The sequence below is a fragment of the Semicossyphus pulcher genome, unplaced genomic scaffold, assembly GCF_022749685.1.
Source record: "Semicossyphus pulcher isolate SPU_LCO1_2020_fin unplaced genomic scaffold, fSemPul1.0.p SCAF_26, whole genome shotgun sequence".
Lineage (NCBI taxonomy): Eukaryota > Metazoa > Chordata > Actinopteri > Labriformes > Labridae > Semicossyphus > Semicossyphus pulcher.
In genome coordinates, this window is record NW_027211700.1 from 2,153,042 (window position 1) to 2,168,464 (window position 15,423).

At 41.1% G+C, this 15,423-nt stretch overlaps 1 protein-coding gene across 1 annotated transcript in view; it reads left to right on the forward strand.

Moving 5' to 3' along the window:
• Positions 1-216: 216 nt before the first annotated feature.
• Positions 217-15,423, forward strand: part of usp32 (ubiquitin specific peptidase 32) — a 60,807-nt gene continuing 45,600 nt past the window's right edge. Inside the window, exon 1 of the mRNA XM_069676567.1 lies at positions 217-358. Within this exon, the coding sequence (XP_069532668.1) occupies positions 301-358 (58 nt within the window). The 5' untranslated portion in view covers positions 217-300. The remainder of the gene's footprint in view (positions 359-15,423) is intronic.

Genomic DNA, 15,423 nt, shown 5'->3' on the forward strand with positions numbered 1-15,423 from the left:
CTTTTTTATTATTTGCAACAAGCGAGGGAAAACACTTACGGCAGTTATTTAGGTCAAAATAAAACGTTTCTGTCTGTCATGTCGGCTGTGTTTACAAGCGTTAGAAGAATCTGATCAACTGACCTGTAGAGTCAGATCATGTGACAGAATGGAGGCGTCGCTGAAAACATTCACCCGTTCACATCATAAACACACCACCAGGAAACCCATTTCACAATAAACGGATAAGACGACCAACAATTCCGATCAACTCAGTGCATACACGTTTATTTCCTCCCATCACAATGAAATGAGGGGAGCATGGGGGCCAAAGAGTCGAGGATAGGATTCCTGTCGTATGACGAGGCCGTCAAGAGAGGTAAGCCGCAAAAGCAACGGGCTAAATCCACCTCAGTGGCGCTAGCTTAGCTAACTGTCAGCTTTTAGGCTAGCCCGGTACATAAGAGGAGGACGTCCTGACCATCCGTTAAAATCTAGCGATTTAAGTGACTTTGGTTATTAGATACGGTAGACATCTTTCAAACAATATTAAACGGTCTTTACGAAACAGCCAAGACCCGTCTGTCAATTCGGCAAAGAAAAATATCAGAAAAATTAACCGATTTTTATTATATGTTCAGTTAAACAATAGGTGAGCCTGTATTTTCCGCAGTCGCCTTCACCCAAAAATACACTATGTTGGGAGCAGAAGGAAGGCTTTCCCTATAGAAACGGCTTTAAAAATGTAGCTAAACGTCACTGTATTGATTATATTGACGCCGGATTGAGCAATTAATTTTAGCAGCATGTAGATGGTACTGACTGGTATATTTTTGTGAGCATGCCTTCGATTGTAAGCAAGGTCACGTTGAATTGACCGATTTTTGTACTATGTTTGGCGTGGCGTTCTCGCCTTAGCTACGAACGCGTTGCTAGTGTTGGCTAACGAGGAGGGATGGGCTGGCTTTGCCAAAACAATAATGTAGATAGCCTTAAATATGTCATAACTTTTTACCTGCCATTACAGTGTGCCCATTTGCTTTGCTTTTATTACCATATCTTGCTAACAGTTATGTACGTGCTGCTGTTAGCATGCTTCTATAATAGCTAGACAGTTAGTTAGCTGGGAAGCTAGAGCTAAGTTCACAGAGGGAAATGCCTCCAGACTGTTTTAGCCTTCGTCTAGCGGATTTCGAGCCTAGCCATGTGATATAGGCTAATCGCCTGTGTTTGTGGTAGGGGGCTGTTAAGTTTTTTATGCTAAACTGGACACTCTAAGTTAGCTAGTTAGCTGTGTAGTTAGTCGGGGCGTTTGGCAGAACAACAACAAACAGATGTGCTGGCTGTCATTGCATTAGAATTCAGCCTGTGGACATTTGTTTAAAACAGGGGGGGCTATTGGCTGATCTCTCGTAAACATCATCCAGGGCCTCCCAGGGCTGTTTATACTGCAACATCAGTTACATCCTATAGGTTGGCTTATATTTATTTATTTACTTAGGATCACTAGTAGTTATTACCGCAGTTATAACTATTATTACTGGAGTCTAAAGAAAAAACATTCAAGCAACATACTTAAACATACACAGAGTTCCTTTTGAACAATTGTGGTTTTCTTATCTTTTTTTTAACTGATCTGATCAGTGATCTGGGACAAATGTAGTGGTATTTAGTTTCAGTTTGACATAGACCTATGCATGACAGTCCTCTGTCATTGGATTAAGGTAAAGGAAAGGGGAAGCTTCCTTTAAATACATGTTTGGTGTCATAATAATGTCTATCATTGGTGTATGTTAGCTGTGTGTACAGTTGTGTAAGTTTTATAAATTATAAATTTTTCTTATGAACTGGAGCAGACTACATGCATGTCTCTTGTCCACCCTGATTCATGACAGCATTGGATGTCATGGATCAAGGCTGTGCATCCCTTCATTGTCCCTTACTGAGCAGCGAAGAGCCAGGCAGGCAGCAAGTGTTAGACTGAGCAACTTGGCCATTTAAATGCTCAGTGTCTTCCCCTTACAAAGAGATGCACAGCTGTTGATCTGTCCTTGAAGCATGACTAAAGCCAAATATCACACTTTGTTTTTAAGATGTTTAACTTCAGCCTGTTTTTAGAAACCAGCATCACCTCTTCTTGGAGCATGTTGTTAAGATAATTACCATCTGCAGATGTATATAGCCATGCAAGCCTTTTTAAATACACATGGCAGATTATTTGTAAATATAGAATATATTTACATATGGAATATATTTACAAATAGGAGAGGCCCTAGCTGCCCCGGGGAACTCCCTATTGCTATTAATGTGTCAGGTGACCCTTAAAATAGACACTAGGTTGCCTGTTGGATGAGTAACTTTTTCACCCACTTAATAGCTGAAATGTTGAATCCATATGCAAATAGTTTAACACGTAGTAGGTCGTCATCCTGAAGAGCAAAAGCTACACTGAAGTCCAGCAGCACAGTTGCTACCAATAACTTTCTGTCAATATTTTAGAACGTTTTTTATAGTGTTTTCAGGAAGTAACACTTGATCTGTTTGGATAAAATATCCTCCATTAGTTTGCTTAAAACAGGTAAAATGCGACTAGGTCGACTATGTGGTCCAGTAAACAACTTGATGTTAATAGTAGAGGTTCTTGCAGCTCAGTGTGTTTACGTTAGGTTCCCCTGATGTGTTGACCTTTACTGTGTATCTAACAAAGCTGAATCATCCGCAGAGGTCCCTTTCTCTTAGAAACTAATGGATCCAATATTTATAAAAGGGAAAAACACTAAACAAAGCGATTTTTGATTATAATTCAGTGTTTTTCAAATGCTTTTTGGCACACACAAGATGTCATGCTTCGAGCTACAACTAACTTCCATATAATTGTCACCATGACACTAATTGTTCTCATCAATTTCCTCTTCTTTCTTTTTTTTTTTTACAATAATGTGCGCTCAATTAAACCACGCTTTTGTGCCCCTCGGTTTCACTCATCTTTTTCCCCTTTTAAAAAAGACATGCACTTTCTCCACCGGTTGTCCAAACAGTGCTTTGCAGGGGGCTAAAAACTGCAGACTAACTGGCAGTTGTCTCTCTTTCTGCTGTGTGATAGGCTGTTAGATCTATCCGTACTGAGTAAAAATGTCCCATGCATCCAAGTAGAGGACATGCCTGCACTCCTGATATTTACTTTTGTTGGTGAACTGACGATCTGGCTAACGTTACATACAACAGTTACTGCAATCAGATAAGACTTGATGGCTGCAGGGGTAAATCTAGTTAGGGCAAGCAAAGCACAAAGCTCAGCTAAATCTGTGTTGTAATTGATGCAGTGTTGGAGCAATTATGTAAGATGTAGGTGAGCATGTTTCAGGAAGCACATATGAGATGTTAAACCTGATGGCCTTCGTGTTGAACTTTGCTCCCTGGGTTGGCAACAGATGAACTTTGTCAGGTTATGAGAGAGAGGCTGTTACACATTCATCCAGGAGTCCTCCAGTGACTGACCTGTCCTCCATATTCATAGTTACCCAGATTATTGTCGTCTTTTACTAAAGTATTTCCAGTCGGGATTCTTCTCTATCATTAAAGCTCATAATGATTGCCGCTCCTTGTGTGGTGGTTTGGACATTCCTCAAGCTGACTGCCATTCCCACTCTGATGATCACATGTGACCACACACACACACACACACAGGCGGTGGAATTATCCAGCCATCCAGCCTTATCTGACCGGTCACATGGCAGCCTTCCCTAATTCCCACCGCAGACTCAACTGCAGCAATTATGGGGTCAGTTTTCATCCGAGCTCGCCCTGGTAGGACAGCGGTAGGATGACGATCAGGAGCATCCTGAGTCCTGAAAGGTTACGCTTTCATGTGCTCCTGCAGTAAATCCAGGATCATTCAGACTTCCTGCAAGCCTCATTTTGCAGGGTTGATTGTGCACTCTCTGCTCACTTTGTTTACAGTTTCTAACATGTGTAATTGCTGCCAAATGTCTGGGATAAAACTTTGGACATTTTTTACTCATTATAGGTAGATCTAACAGCCTGTATTGGAAATATTAGCGACAACTGCCAGTCAGTCTGCAGTTTTTAGGTTGAACGGGGGACATTAAAGTGTGCAAGTCATGTCACTGTCACTTTTTATATCTTTGTTACAATTCAACCAGATGAGTGAACTACGTCATCAGACATCTGGAAATTAAGAGAGAAACAAGCTGAGCTCCAGTGAGCAGAGGCCTGGGCCGCAGCCCCGGAAACTCTGCAAAAGAGCATCAGAGAAACACTGACTTTTTTAGGTGAAGCTGCTTTATTCAGTGTTTTACTGGTTTTAATCACAAGGTTAATTTCTTTTGGAAAGAAGGAGACCTATGATGATAATTCGGCTCTCGGTAGGAACTTCTTAAACAATAAACACTGACGGTATCTTCACCTAAACACTGAGGTGATGTCATTAACAGCAGCTTGGCTCAAAGCCCCTACTGATGTCCTGGTCTCCAAAAAGCGTTGCAGAATTTTTGACATAAATTGTGTTTATTAAGTGTTTAATAATCTTTACTTAAAACAAGAAGTCAGCTTTAGTAAATACACCATATTCTTTAGTTTAACTAACAAAGTATCTGGTTCCTTCGGGCCTCATTTCCAGGATCGAAATTGTATATTTGATATCGATATTGATCAATTTGGAAAGAATAATAGTGATCATATTTTGCTGAATCACCCAGCCCTAGGAACAATAAAGACTTTAAATGGAAAATAACATCAGAAATAGTTTATTTTTTTAATAATATCAGAAATAATAGCACTGATGTCTGCCTCAGTACAGGAGAGGAAAGTGACTCGGTAGATTAGACTTCTGTTAAGAAAACAAAAAGAACAGTGAAGTGTTAGTGGTCCAGACTTTGAAGGTTGAAAGTCCACTTTCTTTTTCCTAAAGAGTCTCAAACGACGATTGAACATTTACTCAAACGGGCGAGAAACTCTTCCAGTTGCTCATTGGTGTACATAATTAGCATACATGTAAAAAGTGACCTAGTAGAAGTCAGAGGCTAACGACTGTGTACTTCCCTTTAAGATAAAGTCATTTGAATAATTAGTATTGCATAAGCTGGTTGCTTGGAAGGTCAGTGGTGTTGCATAGTTAAAGATTGTTAAAGACATTGTGCGATCAAGTGTTTCTTTATTTTCTGTGCTCATGTACTTTTTGTTTCTATGTAAATGGTGAAGCCTCAATGAAACTGTGATTCTGTGTTGACCTACGACTAAGTTAATGTTTAAAATAATGTCCTTTTTAAATGACATTTTACAGTAGACAGAGAGAGAGGACTACCTGAAGTGTACTATGACTGTACGTACCTGACTGCAACTCCTCAGTTCACAGAACTCCTGCATGTCCCTGCCAGAAGTTTTGACTCACCTTGATGGTATTTATGAAGCCATAGATTGTGCAGTTGGTGTATTGCATTGGTTATGTTGTAACACCTGGCTGTGTTACTTCCTTATAGGCAGAATTAAAGAGGAAATCAGGTATTTCTAAGCCTAGGGGACTATCTTAACACATTTTCGGGTCCAAATGACTAATAGGCAAGACATGTTTTTAATTGCTCCTGTACTTCCAGGGAAATGCGCCCAATAAAAGTACATCCATTCAAATTTCTTCTCATCTTAAGTGTCTGACAACATTACAGGAAGGACCCAAACAGAGATAAACCTTTTTGTTAAAGAGAAAGATGCTCTTTCTTAGACCACAAACAGCTTTTAGATCGCTCTCTTCAAAGCCACCAGACTCCATTGACAAAAACATTACTTTTTCCTCGCAGAACATGGGAGTGACTGGTCTACTGCTGCCTCGATCGGTCAGTTTTGTTGTGTTTTTTTTAATACACAAATACTCTGCTGGTTCCTAACTACCTTTTTATAACGAACACAAACACTGACAAAATATCTGCATGTATCTCCAACTCCTGTGATCTGCAAGGTAAAATCGCTGGTTTTGTCAGTGGAGTCTGGTGGTTTTGAAGAGAGAGCGATGTAGCTGCTGTCTCTGGTTGGAAACAGCATCCTACCTAAACAAAGAGGTGTATCTGTGTAGGGCTATGTTATGTCATTTTGTCTGACTGTCAGCGGCACTTTGAGTGGACGTACTTTGATCAGGCGTATTTGGGCCCCAAGGATCACTTTGCCTTTGCAGCCCATTTTGCGGCTGCCGGCTGAAGCAATCTACTGGAGCAATTAAAAAATTGTCTTTGACTGTTGGTTGTTTAGAACACAATATGTAAAATAAAAGATTAGGACCCAGCTATGAAGCTGCATAACTCAAAGCGAGCCAGACTTTGTTTTCCTGTCCTTTCCCAGACTGACCCAGAGCCATACGTAAACTGTATACTGAACGATATTTGAATGTTGTCCTATATGTTTTAATGCATCAGGTTCCACTTTATAGATTTCCTGAGTCCCTGGAACACCTTCACGGGTCATTTGACCCTTGGTGGCTGACCACCACACAGTTTAGCATTGCAACAACCTCGGTCAACACTCTAACTCCTCTGACACTCAGCCTGACAGTCACCTGAGAACTGCAGAGCCTTGCATTTCTGCTGGACGTCAGCAGGCCTTATCAGCTCAGGTGGTAAACCGCTGCTTTGCATTCTTACCTTGTGCGCCTGGTTTGTGGATGTGGATTTGTCTGCTGCTGCCACAAGGTTTACAGCCGGTTGTGTTTGCTATGGAAACATGGGAAGGCTGTCATTTAGATAGCTACAGGTTTGCATGGAAGATTGCTGTAACACAATAATATATTTTTAGGAAGACTGTAGATAGCAGGATGCTCAAAGTAACACTTGAATGATTACGAGCAGTTTTTTGCATATGACCCAATGGCGCAACTTTATCCCATTATGATGTATCTGGGCGTGTCCAGGTGACTTTATGTGTTTAACATTTAATTGGAAGTTTGGCAGGCTGTCACAAGCCTCTTAATCTGAGAGTGACTCAATCATTAGACTTCCTGCAACGTGTATAAATCAGTAACACACGGTCTTAAGCCTTTAGTATTAACAAAGATTCACAATGAGGGTGTGTGGTGTTTACTCTCCTTTTCTCTCAGCTTTGCACAATAGTGTGGCTCCATAGAAGACGAATAATACTGAAGTGAGTTTTCTAAGTGGTCTGATACAATACTATGATCTTATAATGTCATTAAATAGCCCTTTTTCATTTAACGGCAAGACAGATCAGATGCAGTACTCTTTATGCACTATAGGTAATATATTTGCCAATTAATTAACTTTGCCTTAAAGGAGAATTCTGGTAATTATAAACTTGCGCTCTTTTTTTTTCTTTCTTTTTTTTTTTACATATATCGAGGTCTTGATGACTCATAGGTACAAAATGATATGCTCCAGATTGCTTTAGCTGGCAGCGAGAAAACTGATTGTCATCGCTGCAACTTAATCCTTGGGGGCAAATGAGCCAGATAAAAGTAGGTCCACTTAAAGTGCTGCTTTTTGGCACTGACAGACTCAGATTGTTATTCCTGGTGTCTGACAACTTTACAGAACGGATCCCTACAGAGATAGACCTTATTTTTAAGGGTCTTTTTTTAACCAGAGGCAGCTGTTAGAATGCGCTCTGCAAAGCCACCAGACTCCATTGACAAAAACAGCAATTTAGCCTTGCGAGACACAGATTGTTGCTGGCTGATCGACTAGTTCTTTTGTTAGTGTTTTTTTGTTGCACAGATATTTTGTCGTATCTGAACTTACTATTTTAAACACCAAAATCACACAATAACACAAACAAACTACCTGATTTAGGCAGCAGTCAACCAGCAGCTACTGAGTTCTGCAGGGTAAAATTGATGTTTTTGTGAATGGAGTCTGGTGGCTTTGAAGAGAGTGAGTTATTGGCTGTTTCTGTTTAAAAAGAAAAATATATATCTCCTTTCTTGTCTGTAATGTTGTCGGACACTTAGAATTACATCTGATAATAAAGGCTTTGCAGAACCGAGGGGATTATAGTGTGATTATGAGGATTTGTAGAATCGATTCAAAAGTGGCTCTGAAACTAAAAACAAAACGTTGTTTCATTTTCTCTCTTCCATCCCATTATACAAAAGCCTCACGCTGAATTCTTTGGCGTCTTGCCCTCAGGTGAAAAGAACTTTCTAAGAACAGCACCTGTATGTCCCTGCCTGCAGGAGTTTATGATGACACTTCTTCATGACTAAAAGGTCACCAGGCCTCACCTGAGTTCAGTATTTGAATGCTGCTCTAGACGCAGGGGTGTTTCCAGTTTAGCTGTTAGCAACAGGCCCAGTTTATTTAATAGGACAGGAAGCTTTGAGTCACTGTAGGAGGCTGTGCTGGATGCTATTATGATAATTTAGGAAGGTGGTCTTGCATGGAAAACCTGCTGTGTGTGCTCAAAATGAAGTTGTGTGTGTGTTCAGTATAAGAGGGAGAAAGAAGCTAAGGATGCAGTGGTGTGTATCCTGCAGTACCAATTCCCCAGGCTTTGTCTGAAGACTGTGGATGTATGTGTGTGTGGATGAAAAAAGTGTGTTGCAGCACTCACAGAAACCAGACCCATTGTTTGCCCTGCACTGAATGGTAACCATTGCAGTTAATGCAGCCCAGTGTCCACGAATACACCCATTGCGTCACAGCATCAACAATACGCAAAGTGTTCTCCGTCATGTGGACTGCTTTGTTTTCCGTCCCCGTCTGTCCGTGTTATCGTAACAATTTTGCTATTATCCTGTGGTTCTATTCTGTTATCAGTAGAATAATAGAACAGTTCTCCTCTTTAATTCACAAAGTGGACATTTTCTTGATTTACTGTTGGGGGCTTTGTCGTAGTGCCTTGATATGTTGCTGTCTAACGGAGTTCAACAAGAGGCAGGCCCTCGTGTAGCAGAAGAGAGCCAGCGGTGGAAATAATGAATTTAAACTTGTTGTGCTCATAATGCAGTATAAGGTTGACACCTGACACAATTTGTTTCCAGTTCTGATTTTTTTCTTCATACTGTTAGGGAATTAGCAAACCCTAGTTACCAACTTTATTATGCCCAAGGGTAATTCATTACCTGGCTAATTACATAGTTAACAAGCTAAGCTAACAAGCCAGGTATGGTTTAGTTAAAATTTGCTAATAAGTGCTAATAACATAAAAATAAAATAATACCCATTTTGTTTTTCTGTACCAGGCTGTAATCATGTTTATTTCTGCTGTAAAGTGTAACATGGTGTTATATGGGGACTGACTCACTTTTGGAGACAGCCTCAAGTGGACATACGCGGAACTGCAGTTTTTGGCATTTCTGCTTTGGCTTCTTTTTTCAGCCCTGGATGTTGAAGCTTGATTTTACTGTGATATGTAACAGAGAAGAGTAGCATATCCTCTCAGTGAAGAAGCTGCAACAAGACTATAAGAATATTTTGCTTTTTGAATTAATTATCAATTAACAATATTGCTTTTGATACGTTTGTGGGGTAACTAATAATTATTTCAGAGGCACGAAGAGGGAAAATCTCCAATCAGTGCCAAAAACTGCTTAAGTGGTGTTTACGGATGTTTAGATGGAGGACAGTAGTGACGTGAGAATCGGCTGTCTGTTTGGCTGGGTGGTTTGTCCCCCTTCCTTCAGTGGATGCTCATTGATGGACGGCCCGCTCTGGCTGATCTGTCAGCAGGCTCTCCATTATCCTCCACTGTGTCACTGTGGAGATTGAGCGATCGCAGAGTGAAAGTGCAACATGGAGTCAGATAATGAAGCCTTGAACCTCCCCGCTGCCCTCCTGCTTCTTTATGGTATATGCACATGCTCAGATAGGTGATCAGGAAGCTGCAGAGCTACACGATGGCTGTTTGAAATGTGGCTTTAATGTGGATAAACTACAGTCATCAACCTAACGGATATGTGCTCCTGCTGTGCTTCTCTGTTTTATCAGAGGTCTGTTCATTATTGATAACTGCTGGGTGTGAAGGCTGCACAGTCTCCCTTCAGGTCTGTTTGAATACACTGAAAGCCATCTGTACAGTCACCAACATCTGTGAGGTTATTTGTTTAACACACAGCAAAAGGATCAAAGGAGATACTAATCCTTGAACAAGTTAGTTGTGTTGCTTTGCAGCGCAGACACAGGTTTTACGCACTCTTTGCATATTACCAATAGAGGAGCTCCAACTGAAGAACATTTGTTATTAAATGATTGAATCAAACACAGGTGTCAAATCAGCATTAGAATAAGACTCCCTCCCCTACAAGCTGTTCTGTAACTGGGATTTAGCAAAGATTAAAATGTGCTATTTTGCTGTAAATGTGTGAGAGATACGGTTTTTATTGCAGACAAAGGCAGCTGTGTGGCTCTGCAGTGCCTTTCATTCTCCTCGTCTGGTGAATACGCTCAGCTCCTACCTTACATGACACACTAGGCTGCTCCTTTCTTCTGCTGCCGGAGCTCTGTACGCTCGGCTGATCCGCGGGTGTGATTGGCTGCCTGCAGGGCTGCTGAAGCTGTGATTCAGCACTTCAACGCTAATCAGTTCTACTCTCCTATTGGCTGGCTTTTATCAGCCGCTCATACGTGAGTGCAACAGAAAACATGTTCGGTATGGTGTAAGGAACTTCCTGCTGTTCTGGGAAACATGTTCTATTGTGAGTTATGCTTTAAAGACGTTCTAAGGAGAAGTAAGGAGCATGCTTAAGAGACCATTCTCTTAAGCATGCTCCTTACTCACACAGATCATCCCTAGATAGTGCCATGGTCGACTCTTTGACCCTTTTATTTTCTGTTATGCAGTGCTGTAATTTCCCTAAAACGGCAGAGCTCTACTGAAACACAAAACAGAAAGAAAAGACTCATAAAACTGCAAATAACAATTTTAAACATATGCAAGCAAAAATAGCACCATGCACATTTAGACGATCATCACACAAGACAACGAGGCTGCTTCTGCTGGTTGCTTAATCTTGCAGAGTAGAGGATGACCCTAAATGCTTACCTACTGGCATTTTTTATGTCCTGTGGCTTCAGGTACCTCGAAAACCCTCCTTCAAAATAAAAGCCCCAAAAACATTTAAAGCAAACTAGAAAAATTTGAAAACACCCGACCAATTTATTGTAGAAAATTGACAAGTAAAGGTAAACAATTAATACTGACGAATTTAAGATGTCATTTTGAGCTTCCCAGAACTGTCAGAGCTTTATCTGCTGGCTACTGAGCGTGCTCATTGGTTCAGCCAGGTGTAAACCCTGCTAAACTGTTCTAAAAGCTATAACTTTAATATTTTTCTACATGTTGAGGATGTCAATAGATGTTCGGTCATATTGTTTCACCAATGTGTGTTTGCTTTATGGCTGTTTTTAATTGTTTTAAAAAGGAAATCCATCAACGGCCTCCTGGAGCAGCACTGTGCTGTTAACTTTGTCCTATAGGCCACAGTTGGTATTGCAGTGCAGGGGCAACACTGGCTCTCTTGTTCCCACACAATTGTTCAGCCTGAAAGTGACCAATATGTTACAAAACAAATCCAAAGTCCAGAAGTGCCATATAGGTAAGTTGTTCTCAGTGGTAGAAGGTTGGACAGGAGTTAGCTGGCTCTGCTACAGGAAGCGTCTGGTGTGGATGTTGTAAAGGTGCGTGTAAAGCATCTGATAAAACGGTAGCAGCTCAGCATTAAGACTGCAAACAAAGGGAAACTAGCCTGGGTGTATTCACACGTAGAAAAATCATGCATCTTTAAATCTAACTCAGTAACCAGTTATACCTGTTTTTTTATCTGTACACAAACTGTGTAAAAAAATGACCCCGAGTTATGTGAGGGCTCATGTGCAGGACTGTTTCCTTACTGGTTGCAACGACTTCCTGGAGACTTGATGTCACTGTGATGTTTCCAGGCAAGCAGCAGCCGCTCCAGGACTCCAGGAAGTCGCTGATCCCCGTGAAACAACAACTTTGCACTTTTAACACTTCAGTTTTGTTATTTCTGCTTCCTGGAATTAGAAGATTTCCCACAATGAACTGTTTCTCTCATGGCGTCACAGTCCATGTTTGCCTGCAGTGGGAAGGGCTTAGTGAGTCAGGAAATCTTGCTTTGCCTCTGTACAGTCCTGCTTATTCTCATTATCAGGAAAACAGGCTGAACTGTAGTTACAGTGTCAGCACTTCAGCTGATGTTGCTGCTTCTCCTGAGCCTCTTTTTAAATCCCATCAGCACATTTAATACAATATGGAATAAGGAGGATTTACATACAGCTCTCTTGTGGAAATAAGTTGGTCTGGTCACTGTTTATTCGACGGCCTTTCGTGGACAAAGGATGTCAGGAGGGGATGCAAGATGCAAGCCATGTTGGCGCTAAGTTAGCTTAGGTTTTTAGGTTAGGATTCCTTCATTGTTTATCGTTCAATAGGTTTCTACAGGCAGCCGAATTATCAGCCGATGTCTCCTCCTCTTCAAAACAAATGTACCCAATGATAAAAAAAATGTTTAAACAAAACTTATAGGAGTAAGATTTTAAAAGGTCTGTTTTTACGTTGCTTTTTACGGAGACACAGGCTGACAGGAGGGACTGTGAGCCGAGCTGCTGCTAAAGATGTTAGCTCAGTTTTTAGGCTAGCATTCCGTCTTTCTTCATCGTTCACAATGTTTCTACCAGGAGCTGAATCATCCACAGAGATCTCCTCCTTTTCAAAACAAACTTATCCAGTGATTGGAACTGTTAGAAACACCGAATAAAGCAGTTTAATGTTAAAAATAAATGTTTTGGATGCTTCTTAACGGACACAGGGTGGCAGGAGGGGCTGCAAACCGAGCTGCCGCTTATGGCATTAGCTTACAGTTTTGGATACACTTCCTTTAGTGTTTATTGTTAACAAGGTTTCTACCATTAGCCAAAGTATCTGCAAAAGCAAACAGACGCAGTGATGAAAACCGTAAAACCACATGTTTCTGCGATTCTCTTCGGCAGGGCTTCGAGGGCTGCAAACCGAGCTGCTGCTAACTTTAGCTCACGTACCAACTCAGACCTTTTTCCCAGTTAAAAAATTGTTTAAAACAGCCAAGATCAAACATGTACAGTGAAATGGTTGCACAGTATGAAGGTAGTTGGCAGGAAATGTCTTGTCTTGCGTGTAATCTGGCTTGTTTGTATACATTTTATCAGCATTCTTTTCAAGATTGTTGAACCGCACAGCCCGAGAAATAGTTTAAACAAAGGTGAGATAATGCCCTGACCGTCAGCTGACCACCTCCCCCATTTGACAGCTCTGTTTACTTAAAGACTCTGAAGCACCCACCAGTTTGTCGTCAATCGACGGTTGCATCAATCCTGTCAAACACAGGGATCCTTATATTGCTCTAGAAAGCATTTTCTTTTAATTTATTTGCCTCATTTGCTTCTTAAGGTCACTTTGTTTGTGCAGCCGGCCGTAGATGAGGTCAGGATGGAGTGATGAGAGAGAAATGGACTACAGGAGAGGAGTTCTAAAAACAACTCGTGTTTGTAGTACTTTAATAAAAATGGATATTTTTGCAGCCAAGGTCGCACTGTGAGGCCGACTGACCGCAGTCGAACTGTTTTATAGAGAAACAGCTCGAACTGTGTGAGTGGTTAATGGTTACTGAGGAGAGGAAATAGGTCACCAGGCCAAACAAGATATACTCTTTTCAAAGTTCAGATGGAAGTGGCAGTGGACTCGCGTATCTCTGAGCAATGTGAGTGTCCTTGTTTGACCCTGCCTTTAAATGTGGACTTTCTAGGGCGCTAACACACTCAGAATTTTATCAGTTGAACAAAGGTCAATAGGAAGCTTCAGCTCTATTCTTTTCTTTATTCTTCAGTTCAGTTCCTCACTAAACTCCTAAATCAGCCCACAAAAGTCTCGTATATTTCCTGTAGGATGCATGTTTATGCGCTGGCTGTAGGTCTGACTTAAAACTCCAGCCGACTTCTTTCTTCGTGTTTCAGGTCATGTCACCGTTGTTTGAAGCGGTATGATTTTCCTGGATGAAGGATTTTAGTCTGTTAGTGAGCCAAAGTTAGCGGCAGCTCGGTTGGCAGCCCCTGAAGCCCCACCAAGGAGCATCTGAAACACACTGATTTTAAACATGAAACCCCTTTATTCAGTGTTTCTACTGGTTTTAATCACCGGATAAGTTTGTTTTGGGTTGGAAGAGACCTCTGTGGAAAATTCGGCTCTGGATAGAAACCTATTGGAAGATGGATAATGAAGGAATTCCAGCCTAAAAAAACTGAGCTAATGTTTTGTTTGGCGCTTAGCTTACAGCCCCTGTGGCATCTTGTGTTCACTGAACAGCATCAATGAAATACACAGATTTTTAACAGGACTGTTTTTTTTACAATTTGGCCATAAACATTTGTGACAGATAACTTTATCATATTTTTACTGCATACTGTATTAAGGTTGTAAAATTTCTGATACTTTGATACTTTGTGATACCATGTGTGTCATGTTATTTTTCCGTTCGATAGCACCGAAAGGTACAGAAGCTTTGAAAAAAAACACTGATCTATGATCAGTTTTTCAACCCAAATGTGAGGCGATAGAGAGAGAGAGCAGCTTTGGTCAAGTGACATATGCAGGAAGTGAAGCGAGCGCGTGCTGTTTATGAAAATAAAGCAGTGAAAGAAATAAGACATTATTTTCTGATTGTTTCGGTTAAACAACAAACTAACACGCCTACACCTCTGTACGACCCCGCAGGAAGGTGCAGGCTTTAGTTTTTATAGGCCGAAGTCGACTGTGTGTCTGTCTGCTCCGCCCTCCGTCACACCTGGAGCACTGATACAGCAATGACACAGTGGACTGCTCTCATTCACAGAGCGACACATGAAGACGTGTTGTGAAGTCATTTTGCCCGAGTTTCATGTTTTATTTTATTTTTACTAGTTTCCAATCAAAGTTTAAAATTCTGGTATCGTGTCCTCGGTACACCTTGTGAAAGATGATCACAGAAGGTTCATTTTGAGACCGTGCCATGCTGTTGCTCCTTCATTACTCTGCGTACAATCAATTACTCAGCTAAACAAACTAAAGTGTCGACATTTTCTGACAAAATGCAAACTGATCGGGGTCTTCTACCCTGATGAATCAAGTCATCAGATTTCCAGGGGCTGCCCTATGCCTTTCATACATTAACTTTTGCTGTTGGACGATGTGAGACAGAGGTGTTTTTACAGGTCCAATGCAGTCGAGTATAAGTAATTGTATTTCATCCCCAAACCGCAGTCATTCCTTATCTGTTATTTGGGTTCCCGTGTAAAGGGAGGAAAGAATTTCAGTCCAGTAGCATGTCCACACTTGATGTTTTTCCCTCAGAAGCCTGAGAACTACTTTTGGCTGCTTTCCTCGTCTTTAAAGTCAAATTATACGCTCTTTGTTTTACAGGAAGTTCGTCCTGTGGATGGAGTTTGTCTGCACTGCTAA